General features: G+C 35.5%; 1 protein-coding gene and 1 long non-coding RNA gene across 2 annotated transcripts; both read left to right on the forward strand.

The window, feature by feature from the left end:
- Positions 1–765: 765 nt before the first annotated feature.
- Positions 766–18190, forward strand: LOC109155599. The gene is made up of 3 exons (XR_002049920.1): positions 766–836; positions 11047–11050; positions 18180–18190. It is a non-coding gene; the product is annotated as an uncharacterized LOC109155599 (long non-coding RNA).
- Positions 5912–7690, forward strand: LOC109155598 (exopolygalacturonase-like). Its single transcript, XM_019303214.1, has 3 exons — positions 5912–6082; positions 6169–6486; positions 6588–7690. The coding sequence occupies exons 1-3, from the start codon at positions 5951–5953 to the stop codon at positions 7419–7421; spliced, it is 1284 nt and encodes a 427-aa protein (XP_019158759.1). The 5' UTR covers positions 5912–5950; the 3' UTR covers positions 7422–7690.
- Positions 18191–20462: the final 2272 nt, after the last annotated feature.

Here is a 20462-nt window from a genome sequence, read left to right on the forward strand (position 1 = left end):
ATTCTATACATTTCCCAGAACTATTCAGATCACATCTAATCATTACGCTTCAACCGGGTTATTCTATTCAACCTCTTAAAAAGATAAAGAACTTCAATCAAAATCAAAATACTTATGCATGGTGATACAATTATACAAAACTTATACCCCGAGTACACGCAATGAAACCGTAAATGGTCAAGTGAAATCCACTCGAGGAAAGAATTTGATCTCTGGACAGCATCGTTGTGGTAAAGGATAGATTTTTGACGAAATGAAAAAGACATATATGGTCGAATCGTAACCATAGAATACGACCCTAATCGAAATGTCTCGCATTCTTAGTATTATGTTTGTTTGGTGCACCTATGAATTGACTAGGGTTTCTCATCATCTGGATGAACGGACAAAATTTATTCAAGTTTTTTCAAGAGTGACAATGTTTATTTACTAGATCTAGTATAATTCTTATTTCTTACACCGATGGATCTCCTATACTTCTGGCATCAGGAGTATCGATAGATTTATTTGGTCCAAGTTGGCAAGGTATATGAGACCTAGTTACTCTTTTATGATCATTATGATCAATAGATATGTTTGACAGTTCTTTCTAACTTGTACATTGATTTAAATAATGAAGATGTTTTCATTCTATGGAATTTCTTGGTATTTCATTAAAAATTAGTCTATTATCTCCCCTAATACCGAAAAACAATCTTCATTAAGTATGCAGTCAGTGTACCTAATTATATGTATTGATCCCCTATCATGGGCTCTTGGCTCTTTTAGAGGTACGCTATGGTGGTGATATAATAAGATGGACTGCATACTAAGAATAGAGACGCAGATTAGGAAATGTTCAATTGAGTTAATTCCACCAATAGTCCTCCGACTATTGCGATTTTCCAAAATTAGTCCTTAACTTTTAATTTGGACAAAAAAGACACTTGACTTTTTAAAGTGTTCCACCAAAGGTCCTTCCGTCCAATAAGAGTTTGTTGACCGTTAGTGTAGGGGGCAATTCTGTCTTTTCAGTATATTATTGTTTTCTTCTTCCTAGTATATCAGTACACTTACGTTGCTTGGCTTATTTGACGCGATCCAGCTTCGCCTATGGCAGTTCCGGCAGCAGTCCAGGCTGGCGATGGACTCTCTCAAACTCTCGGAGACGTCGTGGAGGCTCAACAGAGTGATCGCCGAGACCAGATTGAAGATCGACTGCCGGCTGCGAAGTCGGGGGTTCCGAGTCGTCCGTCGCATGTGGAGTCTTTTCCGGCGATGGTGGCAGTGCATGGCCAATCAGAGGGCGGAAATGGAGAGGGGAGTGCATCACGATCCTTTCCCCCCCAATCAATTTGACGATCGCCAACCTCCTGAAATTCTGGGGTCCGAGGGATCGCCGAGGGATTCCGGCCGGTTGCGGATGCTGACGTCGTTCGGGATGGTGAGGGGAATCGCCGTATGGTCGAAACCAACCACCACACCTGTCAGATTACTTCTCCGGCCCGGATGCACATCGACAGCCTTCGGCTGAGATTGATGGAGGCACGCCAAGACAGATCAACCAGGCGGTAATTTATTTTCCCGGACCAGCATTCTCCGAGATTAGGACATTTAGCTGTTGGATATTTTGTTGCTGCTCCACAACTAACGTAACAACACTTTACGTAACAATATGAAGATGATGAACACAAGGATCTGCAAGTGATTTGTACGAACTGAATTTGGACAAGATGAGGAAACAAGAATCTGTGGCGTGTCTAAAAACACTTCCATTCTCATAGGGTTATGAATTCATTAAGAGCTGTAGCTCAACCTCACAAGTACACACATTATAGGAATGATCAATTAGTGTACTACTTTGTGATTCTTTTCATGGCTTCGTTTGACCACAAAAGTGGGATCCACCACGAATTCATCACCTCTTGGGCTTTGAGCCATTCCATTAACAATTCAACGACTAATTAGCCTCATAATTAGTCCTCTCTATTAAAGTAAGTTGATCCTCTTTATTAAAGTAAGTTGATCCTCTCGATCAAACTTATGTACACTTGGGCGAGTACTTTATTTCCTCACAAATAATTCCCTTAAGATTTTCATGTTCAACATGAAATATTCTATTTTAGCATTATTGTCGGTACCATAGAAACACTTTTAAGAAAGAATTAATTCACCCCACAATTCAGCACTTACAAATACTTTTTCTCAAATAATGTACTTGATCACTTACCTAGATTAGTCTTTGGTGCCCAACATTGGCTCCTTAGTAGACTAAGCTATGCAAACTATTGATTAATACACATCAATAGTGGAATATATTTTAACCAAATTGGTTACTTCAAACCACTAAAGTTTCCCTTTATAAATCTTCAAGATGACTCAATTAAGATGTTAGACAATAATAAATGCTCATTGGCATTAAGTCACAAAAATAATATTGTTTGCATGCTACTTCAAATTGAGCAACGCATAATATTCTTGAAAGAAATTAATCTGATATGCAAAATATATTCAAACTAGTATTTGCTCAAGAATAATTTTCAACCACAATTACTTGGCTTTTCAGCAAAATAAAGAATCTGGCTTTGAACAATAGATCTTGAATCGAAAACCCAATTTGCTCGAAACCAAGAGAGCTAATAATCAACTTAGGTGAGTCCCAATGTAATCTATCCATGCAATGTATACATATGCATATATACATTATTTTTTTTTGAATGCATTATTATTATTATTATTATTATTATTATTATTATTATTATTATTTTTATTTTTAAGCAAGGGACACCATATATTAATACGTAGTATTAAAATTCTAAACCCAAGAAATTAATACTTCTTAATAAGTTATGTACTCAGTCATACTTCATATGTTATATGTACATGTACTGAGTTGAGCATCTATTTATAACATCATAATTAATGCATGCATGCAGTAATATTATTGCAATGCAATATAATGATGGAATTTAAAGATGCATGATGCACTGCTAATACTCATTTAAATAACCACACACATTAATGTTAAAGCATTTTTTTAATACTTAGATTAATTAAGAGGAAGCATTAGACCCATTACTCTTCACTCCTGCTGCCATTCTTCATAGTTTCAATTGGTTAGAATCCCTTCAACGAGTCCAATATGAGGATCATTTGTGCTTATCGTTGGGGGATGTGGCCACCAAACTGTTGTTCAAAACCGCATGGGATAAGCTACAACAACGGGGTCAATAGGATTGGCAGTGCATTTTCACTGGTATGAACTCGTCACCAACTCCACAACAGACAGGCTCTGTTTGGCAAACCTAGCTGAAAAGCTATAAGCTAGGAGGTGAAAGCTGAAAAGCTATAAACTCGGAGCTGAAAACTGAAGAGCTGTTAAGCTAGCTGTTATGATTGAAAGTATTTGGTAAAAATAGCTTTTTGATAAGCTGATAAATGTAAAAAGACTAAAAAGGACATGTTCGTAAAATTTAAATTAGTTTGTTTACATATTAAAATTTAACATTTTGTCTTTAAAAAAAATTAACATTTTGAAATAAAACTATTAGCATAATCATGATCTAACATCTCATAGTAGCAATATTGTTGCAAATCTCATAATAATAATAATAATAATAATAATAATAATAATAATAATAATAATAATAATAATAATAATAATAATAATAATAATAATAATAATAATAATAATAATAATAATAATAATAATAATAATTGCGTTGAATGCTGCGGATAAAGGAGAAGAGAAAACGGTTTTAATTAGGAATGGTAAATTATGTCATTTCTTTAAAATAATAAGGATAAAGAAAGAAAAAAAGTTAGGAAGCTAGGAGCTTATTTTGAAACGCTACTTAAAGTAGCGTTCAAAAATAAGCTCTTATTTTAAGCTATGAGCTTATTTTGGGAATATTACCAAACAGAGCTTATAGCTTATTAGGAACTGAAAATAAGCTATAAGCTTCTAAATAAGCTCTGCCAAACAGAGCCACAAAGCAGCAGTTCAGAGAGGTCAATCCTTCATGTCAAAATGGTAAAGTTTCCTTTCATTCAGTGTGGAACTTCAACTCCCTCAACCTCTTCTTAATTTGCGTGTACTTCTCTCCTACATGGATCGCTTCCTTCATCCACTTCGGCTTCGGGAGCGGCTTCTTCTTCGTCCCGACCTCGACGGAGTACTCGTTATCCGATTAGAGCCCCATGAAGTTTCCCAGCGTCGACGACTCGGCGGCTAGCCTGCTCTCCAATCCATCCAAGGTCTGGGGGTATTGATGAGTAGCAGGGGAGGAAGGCGGGGCTGAAGATGAAGAGGAGAAGGACTGTGGATAGAGAGAGTGGTGATGAAGGGGCAATAGAGAGGTGGGACTGCCTCAGTGGCGGGTGGATTTCAGTGATCATAAAGCGAGGGATGCGAAGCCGTAATTCATTTTCCCGGCAGTTATCTTATCTGATTCTTCTCTCACGGCGGTAATTCATTTTCCCGGCGGTTATCTTATCTGTTTATGTAATTTGGAGAATTGATTTGTAATGAATTATCATTTCCAATATGCTATGTTTATCAGTTAATCGCTGAGAATTTGTTCAGTTAAGTGTTACAATTGGGGATTTAAGCAGTCAATTAGAAGACCAAGTAATGTATCATTCTACCCTTCACTTGATAGACACAATATAATGAAAAGACACAATTACCCCTTAAATTAACAGCCAACAAACGAAAACCTAACGGAAGGACCTTTGGTGGAACACTTTAAAATGTCAAGTGTCTTTTTTGTCCAAATTAAAATTAAAGTCGAGGACTAATTTTGAAAAATCGCAATAGTCGGAGGACTATTGCTAGAATTAACTCATGTTCGATTCTACCCCGTACTATGTGTATGGAGAAATCACCACGATATGCATTGAGCAAGATTTGAATTTAAAGCAGTAGTATATCAAGTTCGATATCTCCAAAACAACAGATAATTCAGAAATTTCCTTTCACATGTTCTTTAGAAAAAAAGTCATGTGAAAAGGAAACTATCTAACGTATCTATCTAGATTAGAAAATACAACTTATCATAATAGATCCAAAGTGACCCAATTGCTCATACTATAATTTTAAAAAGATTTGGGTCTTTACAATCATATATGTTCAAATAGGGAAAGCATACACATTAAACAATAACCTCACTCAACAATCATGTGGAAAATAAACACCAAATAAGTGCAAAAATTTCTTTAAAAAAAAAAACTATTTTCAATTTATGACAAACCATCATACCACATATTCATAATTTGTTTGCTTCAGGCAAACCCAAACCAGCATGATTTAAGTAAATTTTAACTTTTGGAGACCACCGAAGCCACAGCCACCGGAATTGTAAGACTGCTCTCATCTTTACATAAAAGAAGCCATCTACTTAATGCAAGCTCTAATATTTAAAGTATATACATACATGTCGCGGGCTATGAAAATTGATGTTCGCATCACAAAAATAGCACACTGAATGTATATAAATTACACAGCTTTGCATGCCACAAGTAATATAATACGGAGTAAATCACAAGTAGTAAATGTTCATTATATTTACATGATTTGCATGCCACACACATAAATAATGAAGGAATAGACAGAGAAAAAGTCAAGGGACTAATTTGAGAAAAAGATCATCGGATGACCATTTCGGGAATTAATTCAAAATAAAAATCATGGAATAAGTGTGTCATAATATTTACATCAATTGTAAGTTCCACAAAGTTAGGCTTTGAGAGTGAAAAATCCAATTGGAACCAAACACTTGTAACACACTTACACACCCACCATAATTTTCCTAGAATTATGTTCATATTTGTGGTAGCACACTCTCTTCTCACCTTATAAATCAGTTTTGGGCGATCATTTCAGTTTCCCATCTGGATTTCAACCAATAAAACAAAAAATCTAAAAAAAAAAAAAAATTACATTAAAAAAAAAAAAAAAAAAAAAAACAGGATGGGTTCCAAGGTGATTCAAGCTGCATTGATTTTTTTCTATGTGGCATATCTTGTAGCAACAGTGCAGGGTGTTGAAGTTAGCGTTAAAAAATCCGGTGCAAAAGGCGACGGGAAGTGCGATGATGCTCCGGTACAAACATACATGCAATACTATCTCTCTCTCTCTCTATATATATATAGTTTGATTTGATTGTATTTTGTGGTTTATTTGAGTAGGCTTTTAAGAAAGCTTGGGGTGAGGTATGCAAAGCGGCGGCGTCGAGCACGCTAAAAGTTCCGGCCGGCAAGTATATGGTGGGTCAGATTGGGTTTCTAGGTCCTTGTAAGAGTGCCATAACATTTGATGCGGGAGACGCCACTTTTATCGCGCCAACCGACCCCACTGCGTTCAAAACAAAAGACGGATGGATTTTGTTCAGCATGGTTAAAGACTTGACGGTCACCGGCGGCACTTTCGACGGTCGGGGTTCCGCTGCCTGGAAGATAAACAACTGTAACAAGAATTTCAACGGAAACTGTAAAAACCTCCCCATTGTAAGTACTCGATCCAATCGAGAGTCTCTTATTATTAATCTATTCTTTTATTTGTTTATTATTCATTAAGAATTCAAATGAATGTATATATTTTTAAATAGAACCTCAACTTTGGTACGTTGACGAACGGGGTGGTGAAAGGAGTAACGTCGGTGGACAGCAAGTTTTTCCACATGAATGTGATACAGGCCAAGAACCTAACGTTGAGCAAAATCACTATCAAGGCGCCGGGGGATAGCGCCAACACCGACGGAATCCACATCGGCCGTTCCCATGGGGTTACCGTCGATGGTGCTGAAATTAAAACCGGCGATGACTGTATCTCCTTCGGGGACGGTTGCCAGAATGTGACTGTCGAAAATGTGAAGTGCGGCCCTGGCCACGGAATCAGTATTGGAAGCTTAGGAAGATACCCTAACGAACAACCGGTGATGGGAGTGACGGTGAAGCACTGCAAACTCTCCAATACTCTCAACGGCGTTAGGATCAAGACGTGGCCGGCGTCTCCGAACGGCGTCGCCTCCGGCATGCACTTCGAAGATGTGACGATGGACAACGTCAGCAACCCAATCTTGATCGATCAGCAATACTGTCCCTGGAATCAATGCAAGACCGGCGTTCCGTCGAAAATAAAGATCAGTGACGTTAGCTTCAAGGAGATAAAGGGGACGTCGGCGACAAAGGTGGCAGTGAAATTACTGTGCAGCTCCGGAGTACCGTGCAACAAAGTAGTGCTGAGCGGGGTGAAGTTGGAATACAAAGGAACCAACGGCAGCGCCATATCGGAATGTGATAACTTGAAGCCAACACTCTCCGGCAAAAATTCCCCTGCAATTTGTGATGCCTCTAAAAAAGGTGCCCCTGAAGGTGCCCCTGCCCCAGGTGCCCCTGCCCCTGCCCCTAAAAAAGATGCCCCTGCCCCTAAAAAAGCTTAGCTTAATCACTCTGTGTAATCCCGTCTCTAATTAGAATTAGACTTAATTACGTGTTTGTAAATAAATAGCTTAGATCGACCAAGGACCTTGTAGTCCAATGATATCACGTTGCTCCCCTATATGGGAAGTGATAGGTTCAATAACTTAGATCAGTGTGCACTGCACGGGGTCGTGTTTTTTATATATGCAGTTGAAAGGTGAAATTCTTTTTTTTTTTTTTAGTAGTAGTACAATGTTCTATTTGTCTTGTACTTTATATTTCATTCAGTTCATTATTTGGGTGACAAGGAAAATCGGCAGTCACTAGGTAGGTTAATTTACTTACGTTAAGAGTCAAACTTTGAATTAGTAGTATATAATTAGTTGAAGACGCCAGACAAACGTGGTGTTATGTATAGAAAGCTAAGGGCCCTTTGGGTTGGGGTTTAACCTTTTTGAAGAATGTATATAAAGCTAAAGCTAAGGATGAGCACCCCATGAGTGGTGAAATATAATATATATGTTGTTATCCTATCATTCATCAATAATACAATTATTGGAATTTACATTTAATATGTCTTGTTCTCTATTAAGGCTAATTAATTGCAGAATATAATGAAATTGGCACCAATTGCGGGCCACAACCCAAACCCGCGACAACAATAAAACACTCACTATATATATATATATATATATATATATATATATATATATATATATTAAAGCAAAACAAAGGGAGCAAAAAAATCCCGCCCAAATGGAACGTCGACGTTTTGACAAAGGCGGATAATTTATTGTTAAAGCTTCGAAAAATCAAAGGTCTCCTATTGAGTATAATACCTACAGTTTAAATAAAACCTATTTTTTGAAATATATTTACGGCTGATCACTCTCCCATCCAATTGGATTGGAAAATGTATTTAATCCATACATAATCTCTAGGAATTTACTATGGGACATATGGGAGATTGAGCCCACGAACCCATACATATTCTCTAGGTATTTACTAGCTGTTTATTTCGAAGGAAATATAACGAAAGGTCATCAGACCTTATATATACATCACATACTCCATATACAAAGCTACTCAATACATTCGAAATTTCCATAGATAGAGATACTCTGATTCTTCTTCCCTTCCACAAAATGTTTGTCCTTGCTAGCCAAATATCATGTTTGTCCTTGCTAGCCAAATATCTCTGATGAATACCAGGCAGGCTCTTAGGCTAAGGGTGGTCCGAGCATATCAGATTCTTGAGAGAAATGATCCATCGAAGATTAGATCAAAAGAAATTGTTTTCTATGATGAAGAGGTAAGGAAGGTTTAACAGTAGATAGAGATAAGCAGTCCAGCTTACCTATAATAGTTTTTTAAAGAGCCTTACATACAGTCTTTTTGCATTTACAGTGATGATTGTTGTTATCTATACACATAGATTAGATATATATTTACAGGTCCTATTTTTGTTATTTACAAATACACAGGGTTCCTTCTTGCATGCTCATGTACCCAAAGAGTATGTTGAAAAGTACCTTAGCTGTTTTTCAGAAGGTTCAGTGTATGCTATAAAATTTTTTTGTGTGATCACAAACTTTTACTCATACAAAACCAGCCCACAGAAGTACATTAACTATCAGACTATGGTTAAGGATTTAAAGCATGTGAAGTTTCCTATGAAAATATATCGGCTGAAGACCTTTAAAGAGATAAGTCTACTGAAGGCCTTGATGAGAAACACCTATTTGGTAATCTGTTCTCTCATTCAGTCTATCCTTTCCAAATAATTAGTAATTTTACTATTATTATATCATCTAATCCATTGTTTTGTAGATGTTATTGGTCGAGTTATTGAAATACACTGCCCAGAGGAAAAATTAATTAATGGGAAGAACTCCAGGCTGATTGACTTCACTCTTGAAAACACCGAGTACTACTGAAAATCACTGCCTTTCTATCATTTTTTATTAATGTTGTTTTTCTAATATATTATCAAAAAATTTGTAGTGGAATACAACTAATGTGTACTTTGTGGGATGAACACGTAAGCAAGATTGAGGCATTCTACAATTCTACTTCACAAGAACCATTGTTGGTCTTGGTACAGTTTTGTAGGGCAAGGGTGTGTTTAAAAAGTAAGTACATTACATATTGTTTCTGTAACTATCTTATATTATCAATTACATCTTAAAAAGTCTTCTTAAAACATCTTTATAGCCTAATGTGTACTAATACTATTTTCTAAAAGGTGGTGATGTCAAGATTTGTAGCTCCTATGATGTAACACAGCTGCTTTTCAACCAAGAATCTCCCCCCTTTGAGGAGTTCAGGAAGAGGTTAGTCAATTAAAATTATTGCACTACTATCAGTTACATTTATATTCCATTCTTATCTCTAATTCTTATTTTATGTTCTGTATTACTTATATATTACAGGACGAGTCATGAACAGACACCAATGCGCAGTATTATATCGCAATCAAGTTTTAAGGAATGTAGTTCATATTCAGTTGCACTATCTGGTGATATGGAAGTGCGTACTATCAGTGAGATCTACAGAGACAAGGAGGTAGTATTTACATAAATTTAAACTTACTTTAAGAGATATATATGCTGGCATCTTCACATTTGGAAAAATTATCCTGTCTGAATGTCAATTGCTGAACTCCTCAGTACACTGGGCACTACAATCTGTAGTCTTATGCCTGCATTTCATATTTTGGATCAGATAAAGCAAAACAATTTGTGGAATGTGATAAAGTCTTATAGAGCCTAACATTGGTTACTTATCTAATTTAAGAATTTTAGACCACCATCTGTTGTGGCAGTTCTGTTTTTGGGTTTTTGCAAGCATATACTCACTAATAAACCCAAACCTGCAAAATCAGAACTGATATTTGTTAGTTTTGGATTAGATAAATGGTAACACAAATTGTGGAATGTGATAAAGTCTTATAGAGCCTAACATTGGTTACTTATCTAATTTAAGAATTTTAGACCACCATCTGTTGTGGCAGTTCTGTTTTTTGGTTTTTGCAAGCATATACTCTCTAATAAACCCAAACCTGCAAAATCAGAACTGATATTTGTTAGTTATATAACCTAATGATGATTAATAATTACTGTTAGCTAAAGATTTTTAGAATTATATATTATATTATAGTTGCATCTCTTATTGTATAAAGTTGAATGCAGTTTGGAGATTTCTGGGTTGCAGCTAGGATTGTGTTCATTGATGATCCAGAGTGGTACTATGCTTCGTGTCGAACCAAGGGTTGCAACAAAAAGCTTAAGCTAAAAGGGAAGTGGCTGTGGTGTAGTACATGTGACAGAAATTGGGGTGATGGGACACTGAGGTACAGAGTTAAGGTTAGAGTTGTGGACTTGGATGGCAATGCTCCTTTTCTTCTATGGGACAGGGAGTGCCTCGATCTAATTGGAATTAGTGCAGATGATTTGAAGGATACCCATACAAAGGTACTAATACTATTTCATCATGTCCTATACTGTTAGCTTAGTACTACTAACTTTGTCATCTCATGAAAAACATTAATATAATGATCCAAATGAAAGGGTCTACCTAAGTATACAGTTAATTCTCTTTGGACCACCTAAATGAAAAACATTAATATACTATAGCTTTCATAAGTATTGTATCTCTGTTAACTAATTGAATTACCTGCAGGGAAGAAATGGTCTACCTAAGGAGCTTGAAACTCTAATCGGACTGAATCTGTTATTTCGAATTGCTGTGCGTAAGGAACAGTTCCAAAACTATCTCAATGCTTTCCCTGTTATGAGAATCATCACTGATGCAAAGATTGTTGAGAAGCACGCACCAGAGCTAATCCAAGTTAGGGACAGGGACCTCTCATCAAAGTTGGAGTTGGAGCTTACGGATGAGGACCTATGCGATATAGAGGTATACTTGCTGATCCAGAAACATGTTATAAGAATTACTTTATAAACTAAGTATTTTACATTTACATTTTCACCATTTGGATGTGTAGGATATAGACCCAGCAAATGAAGCTGAAAGCCCTCTCCAAGTTGTTGCACAGAGACTGAACGAAGATAACAGTATTGAGAATGGAACCGTGAAGAGATTGCTAATTGATGAGTTTTCCAGCACACAAAGTTCGAAAAAAAGCAAGGATAGTGTTGTGAAGATTGAGAAAGAAACAGATTTGTAATGAATTAAATGGCTGACAATGTGCTCTTTTGGTTTTTTTTTTGAATGATGGTTTTTGGTGACAGTATTGTGTTTTGGGAACATTAGCTGGACTGAACCTTTTGATATGCAGTATGGTTTTGTTGGTTTAGTACCAAACATGTTAAACGTACTCGATTTGTGATATTCCTATTGCAGATTTTTTTTTTCCAGAAATTTATGGCACAGGCATAGAAAGATTGCAGAGATCATGGTAAAAGAATGCAAAGGCTTGCAGACATGGTGGGAAAAGGTCAATCAGATGGCAGGCATATCCCTAAAGACCAAACTGATGGCACACAAATCAGTTGAAGTAGCTGAAATCAGCATTCAAAAGGACCATCAAATGGTTTATGTTAGCATGTAATACAGCTGACACTTTATAATTATGTAAGATTAAGGAACATTACTGTAGGGTACTCATTAGGAACATACAAGTTTTATTTTTGGAGGTTTTTTGTGCTCTAAATTTTAATGATTAAATAAGACTATTTTTATTGTAATGACTATTTGTAAAACTTATAAATATTGGTTATCCCTAAGTCTATACTTTGTTAATTATGTCACTTCTACAGTTGGATACACTCACATGGAAGCATGTTGTCATCCAAAGAAATGTAACTAAACTAATAAAAACTGAATATTAAATTTAGTAGATCATATAAGGCAGCCAAAGTTAGTAGTACTACACTGCAACTGTAAATCCAAGTGTATTTGGTCTCTCAACAATCTATTACTAAATCCGTATTATGATTAAAGCAATACAGTGCAACTGTATTTGATCTCTCAACAATTTGGCAAAGTGTCATAAATTAACAGGCATTCAAGTATTTAAAAGATGAATGTGTGATAAAAGCAAAAAAAAGTTCTATCACTTAATCATATTAGAGGACAAATAATAGTAAACAAAAGAACAAAGGGACACGTGTATATAAAAAATAGTCTTATCACTCCACAATATCAACACTAGATTAATTAAACTATATAATACATTAGTTTTCAATGAAGTACAGTAACAGCTATCAGTGACCTAAAGCTATTGTTGGGAAGTAAAGTAAAAATGTGTTTCCAAGTACTCATAATTGAGAACTAAGGGACTTACCAGTTGTTGACAACAATCTACAGTTGATTATCTCCTCAATGACCTTTTATACAATATAGATTGTGTTGCATCTTACCTGCAGTTGAACCAACAACCGTTAAATTTAAAATACGACTTGCAGCAACTTAATTAGGATCTTAGAGCTTATTAGGGACTTACCAATTGTTGACAACAATTTTGGTGAAAAGCAAGTGTCCTCAATTAATGTTAGTTGAAGACCTTTTGATGTGCAGTTTAGCTGCATTTGGGGGATTTTGAATTAACTGAATAACTGCCTTAAAGTACTACTTGGTTAGGAACAATGTAAGGAAATTATTCTGCTTAACTAACATTTGAAGGGGGGATTAGATTGAGCCATACAAGGTATTAAAACTTATCTTTTAGACGTCCGAAGCAACTGTTAATACAATATTCTGGACTCCAACTTTGTATCTATGAAGCATCCACAAATTATTGGACATAAATACAATGTAGGTGTAACAGCTTACCTGCAATTGGAGGATTACAATTAAACAAATCAAATCATCATTAATATTAGATAATTTATCAACACTCAAAGAATATCAGCAAGTAGTGTGTATCTTTATTGTAAATCACAGTAGATGGACAACAAACTTATCTTTAAGCCCCCCGAAGCATGTGTAAATACAACAGTCTCAAACACAGATCTTTATCAAATAAAACCTATCACAACCATCAGTATTTGTGGGCTTGAACCGACTACTGTCTACCTGCAAAACAACATATATATTATGATATTATGTTACCTAAATAAGAAACCTATTTACATTCCAATCAAATTTGATAATTCCAGTTTAGTATGAAAGCAATTACTAATAATATTCATCTACCTATGTTAATGGACTTCCCTGTGCATTAAGTAGCACAACTAAACCTTTCAGTATTCCAAAAGCCATTATAATGGCCAGTTTCCAATGTTGTCTCCAAATATTAATTGAGTAGTTCTTTACAACTATATAATCAACACAGAGAGATTAAACACCTGTTTTAAACACCACCTAAACAATTCCTTATTCTAACCAATACATCTCCCTAAGAACACATGAGGAAACTTACATCTACAACCACCATTGGTTCGAAGAGGAAGCATCCCAGCAACAACCAAGGTAAATCTATATACACTTCTATCTTTATTATAGCTATCTGTCTTCCTATATAGATAGAGATTATAAGAAATAGTTGGGTACACTGTAAAAAAATAATAATAAAAATATACTTATTAAACAACGGATTCTAACTTCTCGGACTCCAAATTAAAAATCATCCTATAAATTCAACGGTTAGCAAAATTCATATGCATGTGTTGTATACTCGGATTACTTCTACATATTTAATAGATAAACGGTATCAATATCCCTATTTATATATACATCTGAACAACGTAGATTAATTAGGTTAGAAATACATACCCAGTTTTGTTGTTATTTTCCAAATCGAATAGCTGAACCACCGATTCTGAAAAATGGTCACCGACTCGAATCGCACACATTTATAGGCAAGAATGTCCGATCTCTATGTACCCATGAACTCCGGCGACTATAGTGTTCACCGGATCGAATCCGTGCGTTGATAGTCCAGATCAAACCTCCGATTTGTGGCTGTGACCGTACTATGAACACTCAGACTTCGAGTATGCCGAGAGCTATTTGTCAGTCGATGCTCCACACAAACATCATCTTCATCGTCAATCCATAGTACAGAGTACACGAGACTCACCAATCGAACCCTAACCCCTTACTCAGCTCCATTTTTAGAGAGAGAAACCAGGTTGATTGCCCGACGAAATGAGCTCACAACTGAGCGTTCAAGGGATTAGGAAAGCGACATCATCGAGACCCATCTCACTGTCATTTCCATTTTAATTATTATTATTATTATTATTATTATTATTATTATTATTAATGTTATTATTCTTTGTATTATTATTATTATTATTATTATTATTATTATTATTATTATTATTATTATTATTATTAGTATAATTGTTATAGTATTATTAGTCTAAAAGTTTCTGATGATTTCTATTATTAGTATGATTGTTATTATTAGTATTTTGGTTATTATTGTTCTTATAAATAATTGTTAGCCAAATATTAATCTCCATCATTAATGTGCTTATTATAAGAACAAATGCATTCCAATATGGCTATTTAGTATTATTTTTGAAATTTAATATTTAAAGGTTATTAGTAATAAAAATAATAAAACTATTACGAAGATTAATAACATTTTCCTTATTTCTAAAAATGGAGACATTGCTATACAAAAAGATTTGCATTATTATTATTATTATTATTATTATTATATCATTATATAATATTATCATGACATATTACGAAAAAAATAATGTGATAATATGGTTAAATATAAAATTTGCAATACTGCTTTAAAATTATCGGTATTATTATATAGTACAATAGTGACATCATTTACGAACTCTTATTGGATAATTACAGTATAATTTGTTATTATTGTCAAAAATTGTTCCAACGAACGATTTATGATATTTGATAGACATATGTGTTTACGCTGCAGCGAATGATAATAGTAATATCATTAATGCAGCCTACATGTCTCCAATTGAATCTAGCCGGAATGCAGGCAATAGTAAACCGCTTATTGGTGTTTTCCAAAGTTCGCTAAGTACGCCATTGGCAATAGTAAACCGCTTACACGGCAAGACATTGTTTCTTCAGCAATCAATTCATCATACCTATGGGATAGTTGCAAAGTGTTAAGGTTGACTAAAAACCCCAGGCTCAGCTCGGTACCAAATGGTGGAAACCGACATGCGTTACAAGAGTTTGCTGACTGGATTGCCAATATCGGTGATGGGAAGCTTGGTGGCCGGAATAAAGAGTTTGCAGATGTTGAAATACCAATGCACATGTTAGTATCATCCGAGGGGGACTACATTAAAGCAATTGTGCACAGTACATTTCCTATGTTTGCAAGTGGGAACACTGACCCCGAGCACCTGTTGGGTCGTGCCATATTAGCACTGACGCTCGACGTTGTCAACGCTGTTAATGACTATATGACTGAGTTGCACAATGCCGAAAGTAGGTCATACTATAGTTCAGACGCAGTATGCAAAGCAGATGGCGATAACGGTATATTTGGAGACGTACACACACCAGAGTTTCTAAATAGCATTTGGGTTTCAGGTCTACCAAATCATACACTGACTTTGAAAATCGGATCACCAGTAATGTTAATGAGAAATATTGACCATTCTCTTGGTTTGTGCAATGGAACTCGGTTGATAATCACAAAGCTAGCAGATCATGTGATTGAAGGCGAGATTCTGACTGGTCCCAATAAAGGTACAAAAGTGTTAATCCCCCGAATGTCAATGGCACCCTCGGATCCAAGATTGCCGTTCAAGTTTCAACGAAGGCAATTCCCATTGATGCTTTCATATACGATGACCATAAACAAAAGTCAAGGCCAAACGTTGACTCATGTAGGTTTAGTACTAAAGAAACCGGTTTTTGTACACGGTCAGTTGTACGTAGCTGCATCTAGGGTTAATAATCCAGACGGTCTCAAAATATTGATAGCAAAAGACTCAAGTTCAACTACAACCTCAACCACTAATGTTGTATATCATGAAGTTTTCAATAATTTGTAATTTTCTAATGTATTATTTTTATATTACCATCACCTTTATACTATTTCTAACATACCATTTTCAGTTGGTTTTTGTTGAGCTCCCAAATATACTTAATGATTATATACCAAATTCTTACTGTATTGCTTCAACCAATTTTTAACATAACATAAACATAATTAATAATATGTAATTTACATCCCGTGCATCGCACGGGTCAAACACTAGTATATATATATATATATATATATATATATATATATATATATATATATATGTGTGTGTGTGTGTGTGTGTGTGTGTGTGTGTGTGTGTGTGTGTGTGTGTGTAATTTCTACTACACTATTAAAAATGTTAATTTTGGTGTTCGTATATAATTCATGTCTTTTGGTCAATTTAATCAACAATTTTAATTTATTTGTATTATTATTATTATTATTATTATTATTATTATTATTATTATTTTAAACAAATAATGAAAACGTAAGTAAAGATAAGAAGTAATAGACAGAAAAAAGGAGAAGGCAGGATGATCATCTTGTTCATTCATCTTTATCATAGTACAATGATATATAGACAAGATACAATAAAGACATACAATAATGAAAGATAATTACATCCATTACAAACGTTGCAAAGCTATTGTATTTTTGACAACTATAATACCTTCACAAATATCTCAAATCTCTCTCATATTTATAATTGTTTAGGACAATATTTAAGTAACCAGATTCTATACATTTCCCAGAAGATCACATCTAATCATTACGCTTCAACCGGGTTATTCTATTCAACCTCTTAAAAAGATAAAGAACTTCAATCAAAATCAAAATACTTAATAGCATGGTGATACAATTATACAAAACTTATACCCCGAGTACACGCAATGAAACCGTAAATGGTCAAGTGAAATCCACTCGAGGAAAGAATTTGATCTATGGACAACATCGTTGTGGTAAAGGCCGTAATGCCAGAGGAATCATTACCGCAAGGCATAGAGGGGGAGGTCATAAGCGTCTATAAATTAAAATAGATTTTTGACGAAATGAAAAAGACATATATGGTCGAATCGTAACCATAGAATACGACCCTAATCGAAATGTCTCGCATCCCTAGTATTATGTTTGTTTGGTGCACCTATGAATTGACTAGGGTTTCTCATCATCTGGACGAACGGACAAAATTTATTCAAGTTTTTTCAAGAGTGACAATGTTTATTTACTAGATCTAGTATAATTCTTATTTCTTACACCGATGGATCTCCTATACTTCTAGCATCAGGAGTATCGATAGATTTATTTGGTCCAAGTTGGCAAGGTATATGAGACCTAGTTACTCTTTTATGATCATTATGATCAATAGATATGTTTGACAGTTCATTCTAACTAGTACATTGATTTAAATAATGAAGATGTTTTCATTCTATAGAATTTCTTGGTATTTCATTAAAAATTAGTCTATTATCTCCCCTAATGCCGAGAAACAATCTTCATTAAGTATGCAGTCAGTGTACCTAATTATATGTATTGATCCCCTATCATTGGCTCTTGGCTCTTTTAGAGGTACGTTATGGTGGTGATATAATAAGATGGATTGCATACTAAAAACAGAGACGCAGATTAGGAAATGTTCAATTGAGTTAATTCTAGCAATAGTCCTCCGACTATTGCGATTTTCCAAAATTAGACCTTAACTTTTAATTTGGACAAAAAAGACACTTGACTTTTTAAAGTGTTCCACCAAAGGTCCTTCCGTCCAATAAGAGTTTGTTGACCGTCAGTGTAGGGGGCAATTCTGTCTTTTCAGTATATTGCTTTCTTCTTCCTAGTATATCAGTACACTTACGTTGCATGGCTTATTTGACGCGATCCAGCCTCGCCTATGGCAGTTCCGGCGACAGTCCAGGCTGGCGATGGACTCTCTCAAACTCTCGGAGACGTCGTGGAGGCTCAACAGAGTGATCGCCGAGACCGGATTGAAGATCGACTGCCGGCTGCAGAGTCGGGGGTTCCGAGTCGTCCATCGCATGTGGAGTCTTTTCCGGCGATGGAGGCAGTGCATGGCCAATCAGAGGGTGGAATGGAGAGAGGAGTGCATCACGATCCTCCCCCCCCCCCCCCAATCAATTTGACGATCGCCAACCTCCTGAAATTCTGGGGTCCGAGGGGTCGCCGAGGGATTCCGGCCGGTTGCGGAGGCTGACGTCGTTCGGGATGGTTGAGGGGAATCGCCGTATGGTCGAAACCAACCACCACACCTGTCAGATTACTTCTCCGGCCAGGATGCACATCGACAGCCTTCGGTTGAGATTGATGGAGGCACGCCAAGACAGATCAACCAGGCGGTAATTTATTTTCCCGGACCAGCATTCTTCGAGATTAGGACATTTAGTTGTTGGATATTTTGTTGCTGCTCCACAACTAACGTAACAACACTTTACGTAACAATATGAAGATGAAGAATACAAGGATCTTTAAGTGATTGGTACGAACTGAATTTGGACAAGATGAGGAAACAAGAATCTGTGGCGTGTCTAAAAACACTTCCATTCTCATAGGGTTATGAATTCATTAAGAGCTGTAGCTCAACCTCACAAGTACACACATTATAGGAATGATCAATTAGTGTACTACTTTGTGATTCTTTTCATGGCTTCGTTTGACCACAAATGTGGGATCCACCACGAATTCATCACCTCTTCAATTGGCAGGGGATGAAGTCAACAGTGAAGGTGTTAATGTTAAGAAGGCTAAACTGGATTCCATAGAGATGGAAAAAAACTGATTGATTAATAGGCCAAACCTGCTTGATATATATTATTGATTAAATGCAAGCACAACATGAAGGATGCTAGAAATATTCTTGCTTTCTGTAGATTTGTGTTTTTTGTTGTCGTTCTCCACAATCATTTCTCCTATGCTAAGGCAATGGAAGCCAAGATTTACTGATGGGCGACATTATCAACTATTTAAATACCAATTGGCTTTCATTTTCTACAAGCTGTTCAGTGAAGTTGTCTCCTGAAAATAGTCATCATGGATTGCATCCATAGAGCAAAAATCCAGCAAAAACAACTAAAACAATTTGGGCTTTGGATTCATACCTGAAAGCCATCTTTCACAGTGTGACTATCTTCTACAGTATAGACGTATTTTTTTTTTTGTATTTTTTTTTAATGATTTTGAGCTCTGCTTTCCATGTGACTATTTTCTGCAGTACATGCACAATAAAAGCATAAGACATCAAAACATAGTCAATTATGTTACAAATCTCAAGAAGTAGCCATCCGAATACACTTATGGGTACATTCAAAAGAAAACCTTATGACTTCTGCATACACCTATTATGCTTTGAAAGTGGTAGAAAATTGGGTCTTTCTCATGTACAAATTGAATTTCTTGAAACTCAGTTTCATAAATCAAATCTGGCCAGCAAAAGAATGAAAATAGGATCAAACAATCTCAACTTAAAGATCCCTAATGGATCAAATTTGGTGAACTCAGAACTTAAGAAGGCTAAGCTGAATTTCATAAAGAATGAATAAAATAATTGCGATGATTGGAGTTTATAAATTATTTGAACTTGAGAGGAGTTTTTACTGCATTATGTAGTGCTTTAGTATTTTAATATCATAAATTACTTTTACTGTTGATTTTTTAATAGTATATGTTATTTTTGTACGTCTAAAAATGAAGTTCACTCAGTTTGGAATGTAGTTCAAATGTCAAGGAACTCTAAATTGGAAAAAGAGACAGGTTTTGATTACAAATAATCAAATAATTATAGAACATACCCTGTAATAACAGTAACACATGGACATATTAAAATTTATCTACATGAATTGCAACCACTATTCTGTTGTTTGTTACTGTTTTTTGTTGACTGTATTTCTATGAACAGAATTGTGGTCATTAACTCTTTATCCTTTTTGCACTTGGAAGACTTGATCACTAATGTTTTACTTTGTTTTCAAGTGGTATCTGTTACAGGGAAGATTGAAGACTTCTACAAAATAAGGCTGGAATGAAATTTCAAGGCATTACAACCTAAAGTACTTAAGAGGCCAAGCACTTTGTGCTCAGATGGCATGTAGTGATTTCTCCGATGTGGGAGGTCATG

The sequence above is a fragment of the Ipomoea nil genome, unplaced genomic scaffold, assembly GCF_001879475.1.
Source record: "Ipomoea nil cultivar Tokyo-kokei standard unplaced genomic scaffold, Asagao_1.1 scaffold2704, whole genome shotgun sequence".
In the NCBI taxonomy this organism is placed as follows: Eukaryota; Viridiplantae; Streptophyta; class Magnoliopsida; order Solanales; family Convolvulaceae; genus Ipomoea; species Ipomoea nil.